The sequence below is a fragment of the Carya illinoinensis genome, chromosome 10 (genome assembly GCF_018687715.1).
Source record: "Carya illinoinensis cultivar Pawnee chromosome 10, C.illinoinensisPawnee_v1, whole genome shotgun sequence".
Taxonomy (NCBI): domain Eukaryota; kingdom Viridiplantae; phylum Streptophyta; class Magnoliopsida; order Fagales; family Juglandaceae; genus Carya; species Carya illinoinensis.
The window spans coordinates 28753617-28768235 of NC_056761.1; the positions used below are offsets into that span (position 1 = coordinate 28753617).

Genomic DNA, 14619 nt, shown 5'->3' on the forward strand with positions numbered 1-14619 from the left:
TAGGGTTGCTAGGTGGGCCCCATATTTGGTCCACTCGGCCCATCTGCTTGACCCCCATCGAGGGTTAACAGTGGCATATGCTTGCATATGACGAGCAAACGGGTGGGTGTCCACCCATGGCAAATGTCGGGGGCGGGTGCCAGGTTGGGCCTTACGGCAGCGTGAGTTTCACTCACCTACTAGACTCAATATATATAATTATATTACATTTATTTATAAAAAATAAAATTTTTAATAAAACAACGTTGTATTGTTTTAAGTTAGGTTTTAAACCAAACTCTCTCCTCTCTCGCCACACACTTTTTATTGTCCGTCTCTCATCATCACTGTTTAGTTTCTCAGACTTTCTCCCACTTGTCCCAACTCTCTCTCTTTCTCATTGTTAATCCACCTCCAACATTTGAACAGAGTCCCCTACTCATCTGGGGGCAGCCTAGGAGGTGTAGATAGCAACCCTAATTGTGAGGTCACGTTCCGACCTCTTGAAGTCTAGCTTCAACTTCTAATATTGACCTGTGCAATCCATTCCCTTAACGACGGCGATATTTTTAGAGACTTTAGTAGTAAGTGTTTATGACTTATGAGAAATGCACAAAACCTGGGTACCTAATTTATGCTTTACCCGAAGTACCAAATCACACTAATTGTATTTTTCTAGATTTTGAACGAGAATCTGGTCTGAAAGCCAAAAGGTCCGGCACATCCGCTTGAAGAACAGTCATGTTACATGAGTTTGATCCAAACGGTCCAATCAACTCGTACGGGAAAAACTGCCGCTAGGACCATTTAGTCGTGCGGTACACTGGCGTTACTTATGAATTCTGGTCAGTTTTCCATAATTTTTATATATTTTATTGGTAAAATTATTAAAATAATTATTTTATATAAAAAAATATAAAAAAGTGACTAAATATATAATTTATTTTTTAACAGTAAATTTTTAAAAAGGTAAGTCAAATGACTTCACATACCATTTTTTATTTTTATTTTTTAACCCTCTCTCGGTGAATTCCGAACGAGTGCGGAGTGTCCCACTGATTATAAAAGAAGACAAAGGGAGACTATTGTGGATAATGTGATACAGAGAAGTAGTAGTAGAAAATACTAGTGAATCACTCGTAGAGATTGTCTTCTCTACTTCCTGTATAATACTAGATATATATCGATTACTAGATATGATTAACTTCATCACAGCTTGATTTTCTGTCTCAACAATGTACCTTACGAACACTAACTGGTTCAGATCGTAGGACCAAAAACGTGTAAGATTTCTGAGATTGAAACCAACCTCGTTTTCTTGTTCTTCACCAACAATGCTGCGAAGGAGCTGCATTGTCTTGATCTCTCTTCTCTGCTCATTTGCTCCACTAGGCAAAGCTGTGCTCAACCTTACTCTTCCCGGCCAGCATCCCAACCCCCAAGCTGTTGTCCAAGAAGTTCACTGGTATATCTTCGTAAATTTCACATTTCTGAGTCCTTTTGGTTTTCTTGATGGAAAATACCCTGTTTGTTAAGACTTCATTCACTTTCTGGGTTGCAGTGCGTTTTTGGGTTTTATTTGAACTTCTTTTCTTCCCCTAGATCTGGGTCATTATGCTACTTTTGTTCAACTTTAGTCTTCAACTATGTTTCTCTCCTTGCAGGAAGGTAAATGCGTCTATGACAAGAAGGGAAATGCTACAAGTCTCAGAGAAAGACCAGGACTACTCCTCATGCCTAACCGGAAACCCCATAGATGACTGCTGGAAATGTGACCCAGAATGGCCCAACAACCGGCAGAGACTAGCAGATTGCGGCATTGGGTTCGGACAGTACGCTCTTGGCGGCAAGAACGGAGACTTCTACATTGTCACCGACTCCTCGGACGATGATCCTGTCAATCCTAGGCCAGGCACACTTCGATATGCCGTGATTCAGGTTGAACCTCTGTGGATCGTGTTCCCTAGCAACATGCTCATCAAGCTCTCTCAAGAACTTATCTTTAACAGCTTTAAAACTCTCGATGGGCGCGGGGCTAATGTTCACATTGTGGGTGGCGGCTGCATTACTCTGCAATACATCAGCAATGTCATTATTCACAACATACATATCCACCATTGTCATCCCTCAGGTAATTAAGAACATTCTCTGCATCAAATTTTTCCAGTGCGTGTTTTGGCAATTCTGTCTGAAGATGATGACAATACTAAAGTAAATCGGGACATGCCACAAGGTTGTCACTACAAGGAAATTTTCATCTTATTTACTCAGCAGTCCAAGACTCCAAGGTTCTCTTGAAATCTTTTTAAATACTGTGAATAGTTCATATTTCAGAATAGAAGTGGAGAAAATTTCCAACAACATAAAGATGTATCATATATTATTTTTGTTTTGCAAGACGTTTTACCACTCCTGAATTTATTTATTTAATCTGGTCCCGGGGGAGCAATAATTGAACAGCCAGTAGCGTTTTCGTTTGTTACTGTAAAACCTGTGAAATGAGAAAAGAAAGTCATTTTTATTACTGATGACAACGGCATCGTGCCGCTATATTGTCAAAAGAAGTTTTGAATTCGTCAACAAAGTAATAATAGAACTGGCTGACATTGATTGCAGGTGAGACAAATGTGCGGTCGAGCCCAACCCACTTCGGTTGGCGCACGAAATCGGACGGTGATGGGATCAGCATCTTCGGGTCGAAGGACATATGGATAGACCACTGTTCCCTATCGCACTGCAAGGATGGCCTGATCGATGCGGTGATGGGGTCGACAGGGATAACAATATCGAACAACTATTTCTCGCATCACGACGAGGTGATGCTGCTGGGCCACAGCGACGACTACTTGCCGGACTCGGGAATGCAGGTCACCATTGCGTTCAATCACTTTGGGGAGAAGTTGGTGCAGAGGATGCCCAGGTGCAGGCGCGGCTACATCCACGTTGTTAACAACGATTTCACGCAGTGGGAAATGTATGCCATCGGTGGTAGCGGTAACCCTACCATCAATAGCCAAGGCAACCGCTACACTGCTCCTTCCGATCACAATGCCAAGCAGGTATAGTATCTATTTAGGGCTAGTTTTTGTTAAAATGCACTCAAGCCAATTCATTAGTTTAATTTTAAATTGAGTCAAATATTTAAATATATAAATTTTAAATTACTAAATTCAATATATTCACAATCTATTTTAATTTAATATCTCATTACACATAGAATATTTTTTAATTTTTTATAAATAATATTAAATTTATCTAATATTTAAATATATTTAAACTCAGCTGAATCCACAGAATTCACTTTACTATTTTAACTCATTAGTATTAATAAAAAATTGAATTCAATTTAACTTCCAAACACAGATGAGTTTAAAATACACAATTAAAATTTAATTCTCAATCGCAAAACTCTAATTGTGTTAAAATACACAATTAGAGTATTGGTAATTGGTTATTTATCTTCATCTTTAAATTTGAAGAATATGTCTTTAAAATAGTCTATATTGATTTATTCATATCTATAATTATAAATAATTATGTATAGTTCTTATTTGAAGATTTCATTTTCTTTCTTCAAATTATATTTTATTGTTTTTTCTCTTTCCTCCCAATTCTCTTTTTTCTCTTTTTCTCTCTTTTTTTTTTTCTCTTTATTATTTTATTATTATTTGATAAAAAAAATACATAATCTAATCTAATGTATGAATTTTTTTTTATATTCAAAATCAATTTTCAAAAAATATAATTTTACATATAAAAATAAAAAATCTATTACCAATGCTCTTAAAGTTTAAATATATACAAAATTAAATCACTATTGTCTAAAAGATTAATTAATTGAATATATATTTTAACACTCTTCTTAATTAATCAATTCAATACTTAGAATATTTAGTTAAATGAGTTAAATAGGTAACGAAGCGAGTGAACACCGGAGAAGGGGAATGGAGGGGATGGAATTGGAGATCTGAAGGGGATATAATGGTAAACGGAGCATTCTTTGTGGCGTCGGGTGAGGGTGTCGAAGTCAAGTACGAGAAGGCTTATAGCGTGGAGCCAAAGTCCGCAGTGCTCATCGACCAACTCATTATGCACGCCGGTGTACTCGGTGTTGGTGGCAGGTTTGTCCTTCTTTCTTATTTTCTCTTTTTTTTCTTTTCTTTTTTTTTTCTTTTTTCCTTTCCTTTTACTTTTGGTCATTTTGTATGCGCCCCTTTCGACTATTTTAATTGCCTCGGATACCCCCTTAGCTTTTAGAACTTACAATTCATAGTTGAAAGCCTACAGTGAATTTGTGTGTGAATGGGAAGGCTTTTTTGCAAAACTCAGCCATTCAGGCCCAGAAACTGGGCAGGTTGGCCCAAACATCAGCTTTTGCTGGACTGCATTTATTTATGATGTTATGTCAGTTTGTGAGTTTATTTTTATAAAAATCTTTTATAATAAAATGTATTTAATTGATAGGATGTAATGATTAGTATGTTCTAAAATGATAAATTTAGAACGATATGGATCGATCTGATACAAAACCTAATATATGGATTATGTATGTATAAGCAGGGACAACAACTTGGGAAAGTGGACAACAGGAGGCAACGAGGGTGGAATCGGTTTAGAGACAGAGCCAGACTACATGGATTATATGTCTGGAAGCAGCGTGTCACTAATGTCACCCTCTACCTCTACTCTTGTATCCCTTTTGATTGCATTCTCGTGCTTGTTATTTTATAAAACACCCCTGGCATTTATGTGACGATGGGAAATTAAGCCATCTTTGTTTTCTTAATTTATATCATTAAGAAAATTTATGGCTCTTGGAGTATCCAAAACCTATACAAATAGCCCAACAGCAATACATGATGGTTTAGTTCAAACAAAATGAAAAACTGAAAACTCTTGGGTCATAAAGAAAAATTAAAGTTCATGGAAAAATAACTTTGAGTAATGAGAAGGTACAATATGATTTTAGGGAAATGATTTGTACAATAGGAGGATATGCAAGTACCGCCCATTCCCTTTAACAATGGACTCCATTACTTTATAAATGAAGTATGCAAGGTGTACACACTTTTAGACTGTATCTAATGTTATTTATAATTTTAATAATAAAAACTCTACAAACAGTTATTTTTGCGTATTTTTTATACATTCTATTATTTTGATTGATTACATCACTTTTTTTTTTATATAAAATAATTATTTTGATCAATTATATTAATAAAATGCATAAAAATTATACAAAAATAACTATATATAGTGGAGTATATATAGCGAAAGTCATCTAATACCTTTACTAAAGTCTGGCAATATGGTTATGGAGTATGGACAAAAGATGATGTACTTCGCACTGTATTTGCAGGTAATCTTTAAATTCTAAACATGATAAAAGACATCTCTTTTGATTGGTCATGTGTACGTAGTGGACATTGAACTTTATATCCATTCAGTCTATAAATATATAAATGACGGGTAACCTAAAATAATAAGTGTTTTGATAGATTGGATAGGGAGTGATAATGTAATCCTCTGGTAGGGTCAAGTAGCCAGATTCAGCCTCTCAAGACATAAAGCTGGAAGAGGAACTGCATGGGTGGTGCCATTTTCTTTTCGTTTTTGGATGTATTTCATGATCATGACGTCCGGAGGTTTTGGATGACATTATCTTCTTTTTTTTCTTTTTTCTTTTTTTTTTTTATCTAAACTGAAGAATCCTATGGCGCATTAAGATTACAATATGTTAAACTCAAGATTTTAACTTTAGTATAATTATAAATCTACGTATAGATTTTGATGATAATAAATGAATTTAAAGAATAAAGAATTTTTAAATTCAAATTATCTACACAATAGAGTCAAACACATCAAAAAACTAAGCATAAGTAAGAAGGAAATAAATTCACATTAAAGTCATAGAGTAATATTGTAAATCTCTTAAAAATTCAAAATTAAGATTAAGACTCAAAATTAATATTTTATCATAAAACATTAAAATACATCTTCTACATATGCATAAATATTTTGAAAATTTTGAAAGATAATTGATTGTCATATTTCATATGTGTATACTTTATTTGAATATTTTCAAAAGTGATTTATGTTCCTTTTAAATTATGTAAGAAGTAGATGATTTTGTTTGAAAATTTTGAAAATATTAAAGATGATTGATTGTCATCTTTCATATGCGCATACTTTATTTGAATATTTTTAAAAGTGAATAATAATTTTTTTGACTTATGTAAAAGGTAAATGATTTTGTTTGAAAATTTTGAAAAGTAAAGTGCATTCCTTTTGTTATATGCAGAAAGTAAAAAAATTAGGTTTGAAATTTTTGAAAAGTGAAGGATGTTGTTTTTGACAAATGAAAAGGAAGAAACTTTTATATGAATTTTTTGAAAAGTGAAAATGATGTTGCCTTTGACATGTAAATCTTTTTAAATTTGAATATGATGTTTCATATGCCTATACATAAATCATTTGAGAGGTTCACATTTACAACACCAGAAGCATATAACATTCATTTAAAGTTTTCATTCTCTCTTCTCTAAACATTAATTCTTAAATCTTATTTATTTTGAAAGAGATATAGTTTGCGCTGTATTATTCTTATTTCACTCATTGAAGAGTGTTTTCTCATAACATACCTACTATCAGCTTTTATATCACTAAAAGGGTGTGTATTACCCTTGTGCGTGTAGAAAGTGTTCTACACAGGGAATAGTTGAATCACCACGTGTAAGGTGATTGCAAGTGTAGAGGGTGTTCTACACGGATCCTTTGTAGCGGTGTTGTTCAAATGTGTAATAGTTTTCTATCTCCACATGAAGGAGGTTGAATAATAAATTTGGGGATTCTTAAGGGGTAGCTTGAGGCGAGGACATAGGCAATGAGGCCGAACCTCGTTAACATATTGAGTTTGATTCTATCTTACCCTTACTCTTTATATTTATTGCTACTTCGTATTTTATTTATATTTTATATTATGTATTTGATTTATAATTGTTAATTTTTCAAATATAACTCAATTCACCTCCATCTTGTATTAGTCATATGCTCAACAATTGGTATAAGAGTAAGAGCTTTGTTATAAGATTAACTATCTTTTGAGTTAATATCTTATTACTAACATTACAAATTCATTTGGTAAAGGTCAATCTAGCAGTCAGCCTCTACTCTTTTGTGAAGACAATTACTTATTCTGAAAAGTTAAAATGAGAATATTCTTTCAGGTTCAAGGTCGAGAAATCTGGAAATGCATTGTAAATGGACCTTATATTCCAACAAAAGTGGTTGATGGAATAAAGCTCAAAAAGGAAGAAGAAGGGTCTGATCGTGAAAATGATAAACTTTATACATTCAATTTAATTGTAATAAATTTATTATATAATGCTCTCAATGAAAATGAGTTTAATATAATAATGACTTGCGTTACGGCAAAAGAAATTTGGGATAACTTGAAAATTACTTATAAAAGAACTTCACAAGTCGAGGAATCAAAAATTTATATTCTTACTCATGAATATGAAATGTTTAAGATGCATGATGATGAATCTATTTCTAGTATGTACACTCGTTTTACTAACATCATAAACAGCTTGACAACTCTTGGCAAAATTTATTCAAAGGCAGAGATAGTAAGAAAAATTCTCAACTCTTTACCACAATGCTGGGAATTAAAAGTGACAGCGGTTCTTGAAATTAGAGACATCAATAAGCTCGAAGTAAATAAACTCATTGGCTCACTTATCACCCATGAGTACACATTGAAAAGAGGAGAAGAATAAAGAAAGCCAAAGAAGAGTTTGGCACTTAAAGCTATTCCTCATGAAAGTAAAAGTGATGAATATGAGAAAAATGACGACAAAGATGAAGAAATTGTGATGATAACAAGAAGAATTAAGTTCTTAAAGAAAAATAAAATTTCTCTGAGAAAATCATTCAAAAATTTTTTCAAGAAAAATTTAGGTAAAAATGACACCTTAATTTGTTATAAATGCAATAAACCTTATCATATCAAGACTGATTGTCCTCTGCTAAAGAAAAATCGAAATAAGGGCAAGTAAACAATGAAAACTACATAGGATGATGATTCAAGTAGCTCAGATAGTGAAGCAAGTAATGAAAAATCAGCAAATCTTTGTTTTGTGGCTAAAGATGATATTGAGGTAACAAATCTTGATAATATTGAAAATTCTTCATATGAAGAATTGTAAAATATTTTAGAATATGTATATGAGAAACTTGAAAAATTAGGTATCAAGTATATTGCTTTGAGAACTACATAGGATGATGATTCAAATAACTCAGATAATGAAGCAAGTAATGAAGAATCAGCAAATCTTTGTCTTATGGCTAAAGATAACATTGAGGTAACAAATCTTGATAATATTGAAGATTTTTTATATGAAAAATTGTAAAATATTTTAGAAGATGTATATGAGGAACTTTTTCTTTGGAAATCTTGAATTGAAGAAGAGGAAAACTGATTTAGAAAATATTTTTGAAAACTTTACGAATGGAAAAAAAAAATTGAAAAACTTCTTGGTAATAAAAAATGTGTTTTTGACAAGGCAGGATTAAGATATATGCCAAAACAAAAACACAAACCTTATAAAAACTTCTTTGATAATCCTTCTACATCAAAGTCTAGTATTCAAAATTTTTTTCATAGAAATAATTTTGTCAAAGAAAGATACTATTATAATCACTCAAATTCTTCATATATGCCACATGCTATTTGTAATTTTTGTAATAAAAATGGTCATAATTATCATGCTTATCCTATTAGAAAAAAAGCATACAATGACTATTAGGGCCATATGGGTACTTAAAAATCTTGTTTCTTCTAATACTAATAAATGAAGGATCCAAAGAACTTGGGTACCAAGAAAAATCATTTTAATTATTTTTATAGGTGTATATGAAGTCTTTCACAAGCAAAAATAAATGGTTTTTAAATAGTGGATATTCAAGACATATGACTGAAGATAAGACTAATTTCTTTGATTTTAGATCTAAAGAAGAAGGACAAGTGATATTTGGAGATAACTCAAAAGGGAAGATCGTGGGAATATGTAAAATTGGTAATAAATCTTCTCTCATAATTGAAGATGTTCTACTCGTTGAATGTCTAAAATATAATCTTTTGAGCATAAGTCAATTCTGTAATAAAAGATTTACAGTTACTTTCAAAATGGATAAGTGCATTATTTTGAATGATCATGATTATAATATTTGTTTTATTACTTTTAGAAGCAACAATATTTATACAATCGATTTTGAAGAAATTACCTCACATGATGCTATTTGTTTTTCAGCTCAAAATAAAACTAGTTGGCTATGGCATAAAAGACTAGGTCATGCCAACATGAAACTTATTTCCAAACTTTCAAAAAATGATCTTGTGAGAGATTTACCAAAGATAAATTTTCTTAAAAACAAAATTTGTAATGCATGCCAATTTGATAAACAAACAAAAATTTCTTTAAAACCAAGAAACATATTTCCACTATTAGACCACTGCAACTGATACACATGGATCTTTTTGGACCAAATAGAGTTGCAAGTATAGGAGGAAAATATTATACATTTGTTATTGTTGATGATTTCTCTAGATATACTTGGATCATCTTTCTTACTCATAAAGATGAGGCACATAACATCTTTACCAAGTTATGTAAGAGAATTCAAAATGAAAATGGTTATATTATTTCAAGTATCCGAAGTAATATGGGAAAATAGTTTGTTAATAAAAATATTGAAACTTTTTGTGATGAAAATAGTTTTGTGTATAATTTTTCTGCTCCTCAAACTCCTCAACAAAATGAGATAGTAGAGAGGAAAAATAGATCTCTCCAAAATATGGCAAGAACAATGCTCAATGAGAACAACTTGCCTAGTTACTTTTGGGCCGAAGCAGTAAGTACTGCATGTAATGTTATAAATAGAGTTATACTAAGGTCTAAATTAGATAAAATTTCCTATGAGCTTTGAAATGAGAAAAAACTCAATATTGGTTACTTTCATGTATTTGGATACAAATGTTTTATTTTGAATGACAGACATAATTTAGGTAAGTTTGATGCAAAATCTGATGAAAATATCTTTTTCGGATATTCTATTAATAGTAAAGCTTATAGAGTATTCGATAAAAAGACTTTAACTGTAAAAGAATCTATGCATATAGCATTTGATAAATCTAATGCTTTACTCTTCAAGAAATCCATTGATAAAAAAAGGAGGTATAAATAATACAGAAAGTTCTAATCTCTACAAAGAGAACACAATAGAGGAAGTTCAACATGGAGACATCATGAAAGATCATCAAAATTTAATACAAGATGCAACCAAACAGTAGAAATTTGTGAAAAATCATCCAATGGAATAAATTATGGGAGAACCTTCACGAGATGGAAGCACTCGATCATTTCTTAGAAATATTTGCAATCATACTACTTTTCTATCTCAGATTGAATCAAAAAAGATTGATGAAACATTTCTTGATAAATCTTAGATTCTAGTTATGCAAGAAGAGTTGAATCAATTTGAAAGAAATGATGTTTGGACACTTGTTCCTAGACCCAAAAATCATACTATTATTAGAACAAAATAGATTTTTAGAAACAAGAAAGATGAGTCCGGAGTTATTACTAGAAATAAGGTTTGACTTGTAGCCTAAGGTTTCAATAAAGAAGAAGGAATCGATTATGATGAGACATATACACCAGTCGTAAGATTAGAAACTATTCGAATGCTACTTTCATATGCTTATTATAAAGATTTCAAACTTTTTCAAATGAATGTTAAAAGTGTTTTCTTAAATGGTTTTATAAATGAAGAGGTATATGTTGAGCAACCTCCAGGTTTTGAAAATCATATTTCTCCAAATTATGTTTTCAAACTCACAAAAGTATTATATGGACTCAAACAAGTTCTTAAAGCTTGGTACGAGAGACTCAATGGTTTCTTGATTGAAAAATATTTTTCAAGAGGAAAAATTGACACAACTCTTTTCCTTAAACACGAAAATGATGATATTCTTTTGATTCAGATTTATGTTGATGATATAATATTTAGTACTACTAATGAAAATATGTGCCAAGTTTTTACTAGGACTATACTGGAAGAATTTGAAATGAGCATGATGAGAGAACTTACATTCTTTTTCGAATTGTAAATTAAGTAAGTAAAAAGTGGGACATTCATCAATCAGTCAAAATATATTAAGGAATTACTCAAGAAATTTGGGATGGAAGGTGCTAAGGAAATTGGAATACCAATGAGCCCATCCACTAAACTTGATAAAGATAGATCCGGTAAGTCAGTTGACTCGAAGATATATTGAGGTATGATTGGTAGCTTATTATATTTGACAGTCAATAGACCAGATATTACGTTTAGTGTGTCCTTATGTGCACGCTTTTAATCATCTCCAAAAGAATTTCATTTAATTGCAGTTAAGTACATTCTTAGATTTCTTAGTGGTACAATTAACCTAGGGTTATGGTACCCTAAACACACATCTTTCGATCTAATCAACTATACAGATGTAAATTATGCTGGTTGTAAAATTGATCTAAAAAGTACTAGTGGAGCATATCATTTCTTACGTTGCATTATCTTCAAGTTTCCTTATTTAGTAAAAAGCAAATTATGTTGCATTATCTACTGCTGAGGCAGAATATATTGCTGCGGGTAGTTGTTGTGCTCAAGTTCTTTACATGAAACAACAACTTGAAGATTTTAAACTCATCTATAATCACATTCTAATCAAATGTAATAATACAAGTGATATAAATCTTTCAAAGAATCCAATACAACATTCTAGAACTAAACATATTGAAATAAAATATCATTTTCTTCGAGATCATGTGCAGAAATGTAATATAGTACTAAAGATTACAAACAAACACGATCAGTTAGCAGATATTTTCACAAAACTTTTATCAGAAGATAGATTATGTATGATTAGAAAAGAAAGATGTATGATGTATGCTATGAATATCTCTTAAAAGACAAACCAGAGTCAATAAAAATAGAGAGAAAATTTTTTTTAAATACTTTTACACAAACTTGAGGTTCTTAACCTCATGTTTGAGACACTCATTCTCTTCATACAATATCATGACATCCCTATCTATGGGAATTGGCAAGCAGAATGAAGAATTTAATAGAGATTTTAACTGTTTATTCTTCTGCCGAAAGATTCATTCATTTGTGTGAGACTCTTGAACAATTCGCTGAAGTACAACAATTTGTTCTTTAAACTTTTCAACCTCATGGTTTCTGGCTTGTAGACGCTGGGAAAAAGCAATTATAGAGGAGGAGTAGCGAGTCCTGAGACTCACTAAGTCGTAGATAGCATCATAGTTTAACTTATTAGCAAAATTATTATTCTCTTGCTGCAACATTGCACTAATGGTAACTGCAAAAAGGACAGGAAATTGAGGTGTAGAATACGTCATGGATGAATCTATATGAATGTTAGAAGAATGAGCTATTGAGAAAATAATTGAAAGCTTAAAGCGAGAATCTTGAACGAATGCAGATGAGTTATAAAGATGAGAAGAATATTTGTTGCGGATTGGATGAACTTTAAGACTGAATTTATAGAGATAGCATAAAGAAGAAGACAAATTATCAACCAAATCAATGAGTAATGTGATTTCTTTTTGGTATCCAATAGATGAAAAAGATCATTTTTTCAACAACGTCAAACGATTTTTAAAATCTCCAACCACACTTGTCGGGTCACGGGTGGTTCTAATTTTTCAACTATCTACAGTTTCTACTGACACACCATTTTCTTCAGTCCATTTACTTGCTGCGGTTCCTTTTAATGATGGCAAAAGGGGGAGAAGTTTTGAACTAGAACATTAATATTGTTTGAATTGCTAAACTTGTTATATATGTTGGGAATTATATTTATACTTTTTCTTGAAAAACTAACGTACATTCTCAGGGTGAGCTTAAATATTAATACAGGTTTCAGATTCTATCAAGTATTTGTCATCATCAAAAAGGGGGAGATTGTTGAACTCAATTTTTCAAGTTTCGTATAATTATATATACACATGGATTTTGATAATAACAAATGAATTCAAAGAATAAAGGAGTCTCAATCTCAAGTTGTCTACACAATGGAGTCAAGCACATCAAGGAACCAAACATGAGCAAGAAGGGAATAAGTTCACATTAAAGTCATAGAGTAATGTTGTAAATCTCTTAAAAATTCAAAATTAGGATTAACGCTCAAAATTAATATTTTATCATAGAGCATTAAAATACATTTTCCACATGTACATGAATATTTTAAAAATTAAATTTAAAAATGTTGAAAGATGATTGATTATCATCTTTCACATGTGCATGACATGATTAAAAGTTTGAAATTTGAAAATATTAAAGATAATTCATTGTCATCTTTCACATGTGTATACTTTATTTGAATATTTTTAAAAACGATTGATGTTTTTTTTTTACTTATGCAAAAAGTAGATGATTTTGTTTGAAAATTTTGAAAATATTAAATATAATTGATTGTCATCTTTCACATGTGCATGCTTTATTTGAATATTTTTAAAAGTGATTGATGTTCTTTTTGACTTATGCAAAAGGTAGATGATTTTATTTGAAAATTTTAAAAAGTAAAGTGTACTCTTTTTGTCATATGCAAAAGGTAAAAATATTAGGTTTGAAATTTTTGAAAAGTGAAAGATGTTGTATTTGACAAATGAAAAAGAAGAAACTTTTATATGAATTTTTTGAAAAGTGAATGATGTTGTCTTTGACATGTAAATTTTTTTAAATTTAAATATGAAGTTTCATATGCCTATTAATAGATCATTTGATAGCTTCACATTTACAACACCAAGAATATATAACATTCATTCAAAACTTTTATTCTCTATTCTCTAAGCATTGAACCTTAAACTTTGTTCATTTTAAGAGAGATATAGTTTGTGCTATATTGTTTTTATTTTACTCATTGAGGAGTGTTTTCTGATAAACTACCAACTATCAGTTTTTGTATCACTAAAATTGTGTGTATAACCCTTGTGCGTGTAGAAAAGCGTTCCACACAGGGAATAGTTGAATAATCACGTGTAAGGTGATTGCAAGTGTAAATGGTGTTCTACACGGATCCTTTGTAGCGGTATTGTTCAAAGGTGTATTAGGTTTCTATCTCCACCTGAAGGAGGTTGAATAGTGAATTTGTGAATTTTCAAATGGTAGCTTGAGACGAGAACGTAGACAGTAGGGTCAAACCTCGTTAACATAATAGCTCTCGTGCTGGTGAAATTAGGAAAATGCAAACACATGACTTGGTTGGGTTTCTTTTTTAAAAACAATTTGTTAGTTCCCATATATGCTATTTTTAAGGAAAATATATATTTACAAGCCTATTTATTAACGCACTCAATACAGTACTACTGATTTGAAAACCTTCGAAATTAATATATTCAATTTGGCAAAAGATCAATGCTTGGATCTCAATAACAGGTCTCGAGCATTTCTTCTGATATCTTTTTGTTGTTTTTTTTTAATTACTAATTAATTAAGTATTTTTTATTGATGCTCTTAAGTTTATTTATTTTTTAAATATCTACCGAATTGATGACTGTAGAGCACCCTTGGAAAAAA

General features: G+C 31.4%; 1 protein-coding gene across 1 annotated transcript; it reads left to right on the top strand.

Moving 5' to 3' along the window:
- Window positions 1–1065: 1065 nt before the first annotated feature.
- On the top strand, window positions 1066–4792 carry LOC122278080 (probable pectate lyase 12). The gene is made up of 5 exons (XM_043088163.1): window positions 1066–1444; window positions 1644–2110; window positions 2596–3038; window positions 3892–4100; window positions 4540–4792. The coding sequence occupies exons 1-5, from the start codon at window positions 1314–1316 to the stop codon at window positions 4730–4732; spliced, it is 1443 nt and encodes a 480-aa protein (XP_042944097.1). The 5' UTR covers window positions 1066–1313; the 3' UTR covers window positions 4733–4792.
- Window positions 4793–14619: the final 9827 nt, after the last annotated feature.

Bases quoted from the DNA above. Each gene is read 5' to 3' on its own strand.
- LOC122278080 (XM_043088163.1), top strand. From the start codon at position 1,314: ATGCTGCGAAGGAGCTGCATTGTCTTGATCTCTCTTCTCTGCTCATTT. The intron at 1,445-1,643 runs GTATATCTTCGT...CTCTCCTTGCAG, and splicing joins GTTGTCCAAGAAGTTCACTG to GAAGGTAAATGCGTCTATGA. The intron at 4,101-4,539 runs GTTTGTCCTTCT...ATGTATAAGCAG, and splicing joins GTACTCGGTGTTGGTGGCAG to GGACAACAACTTGGGAAAGT.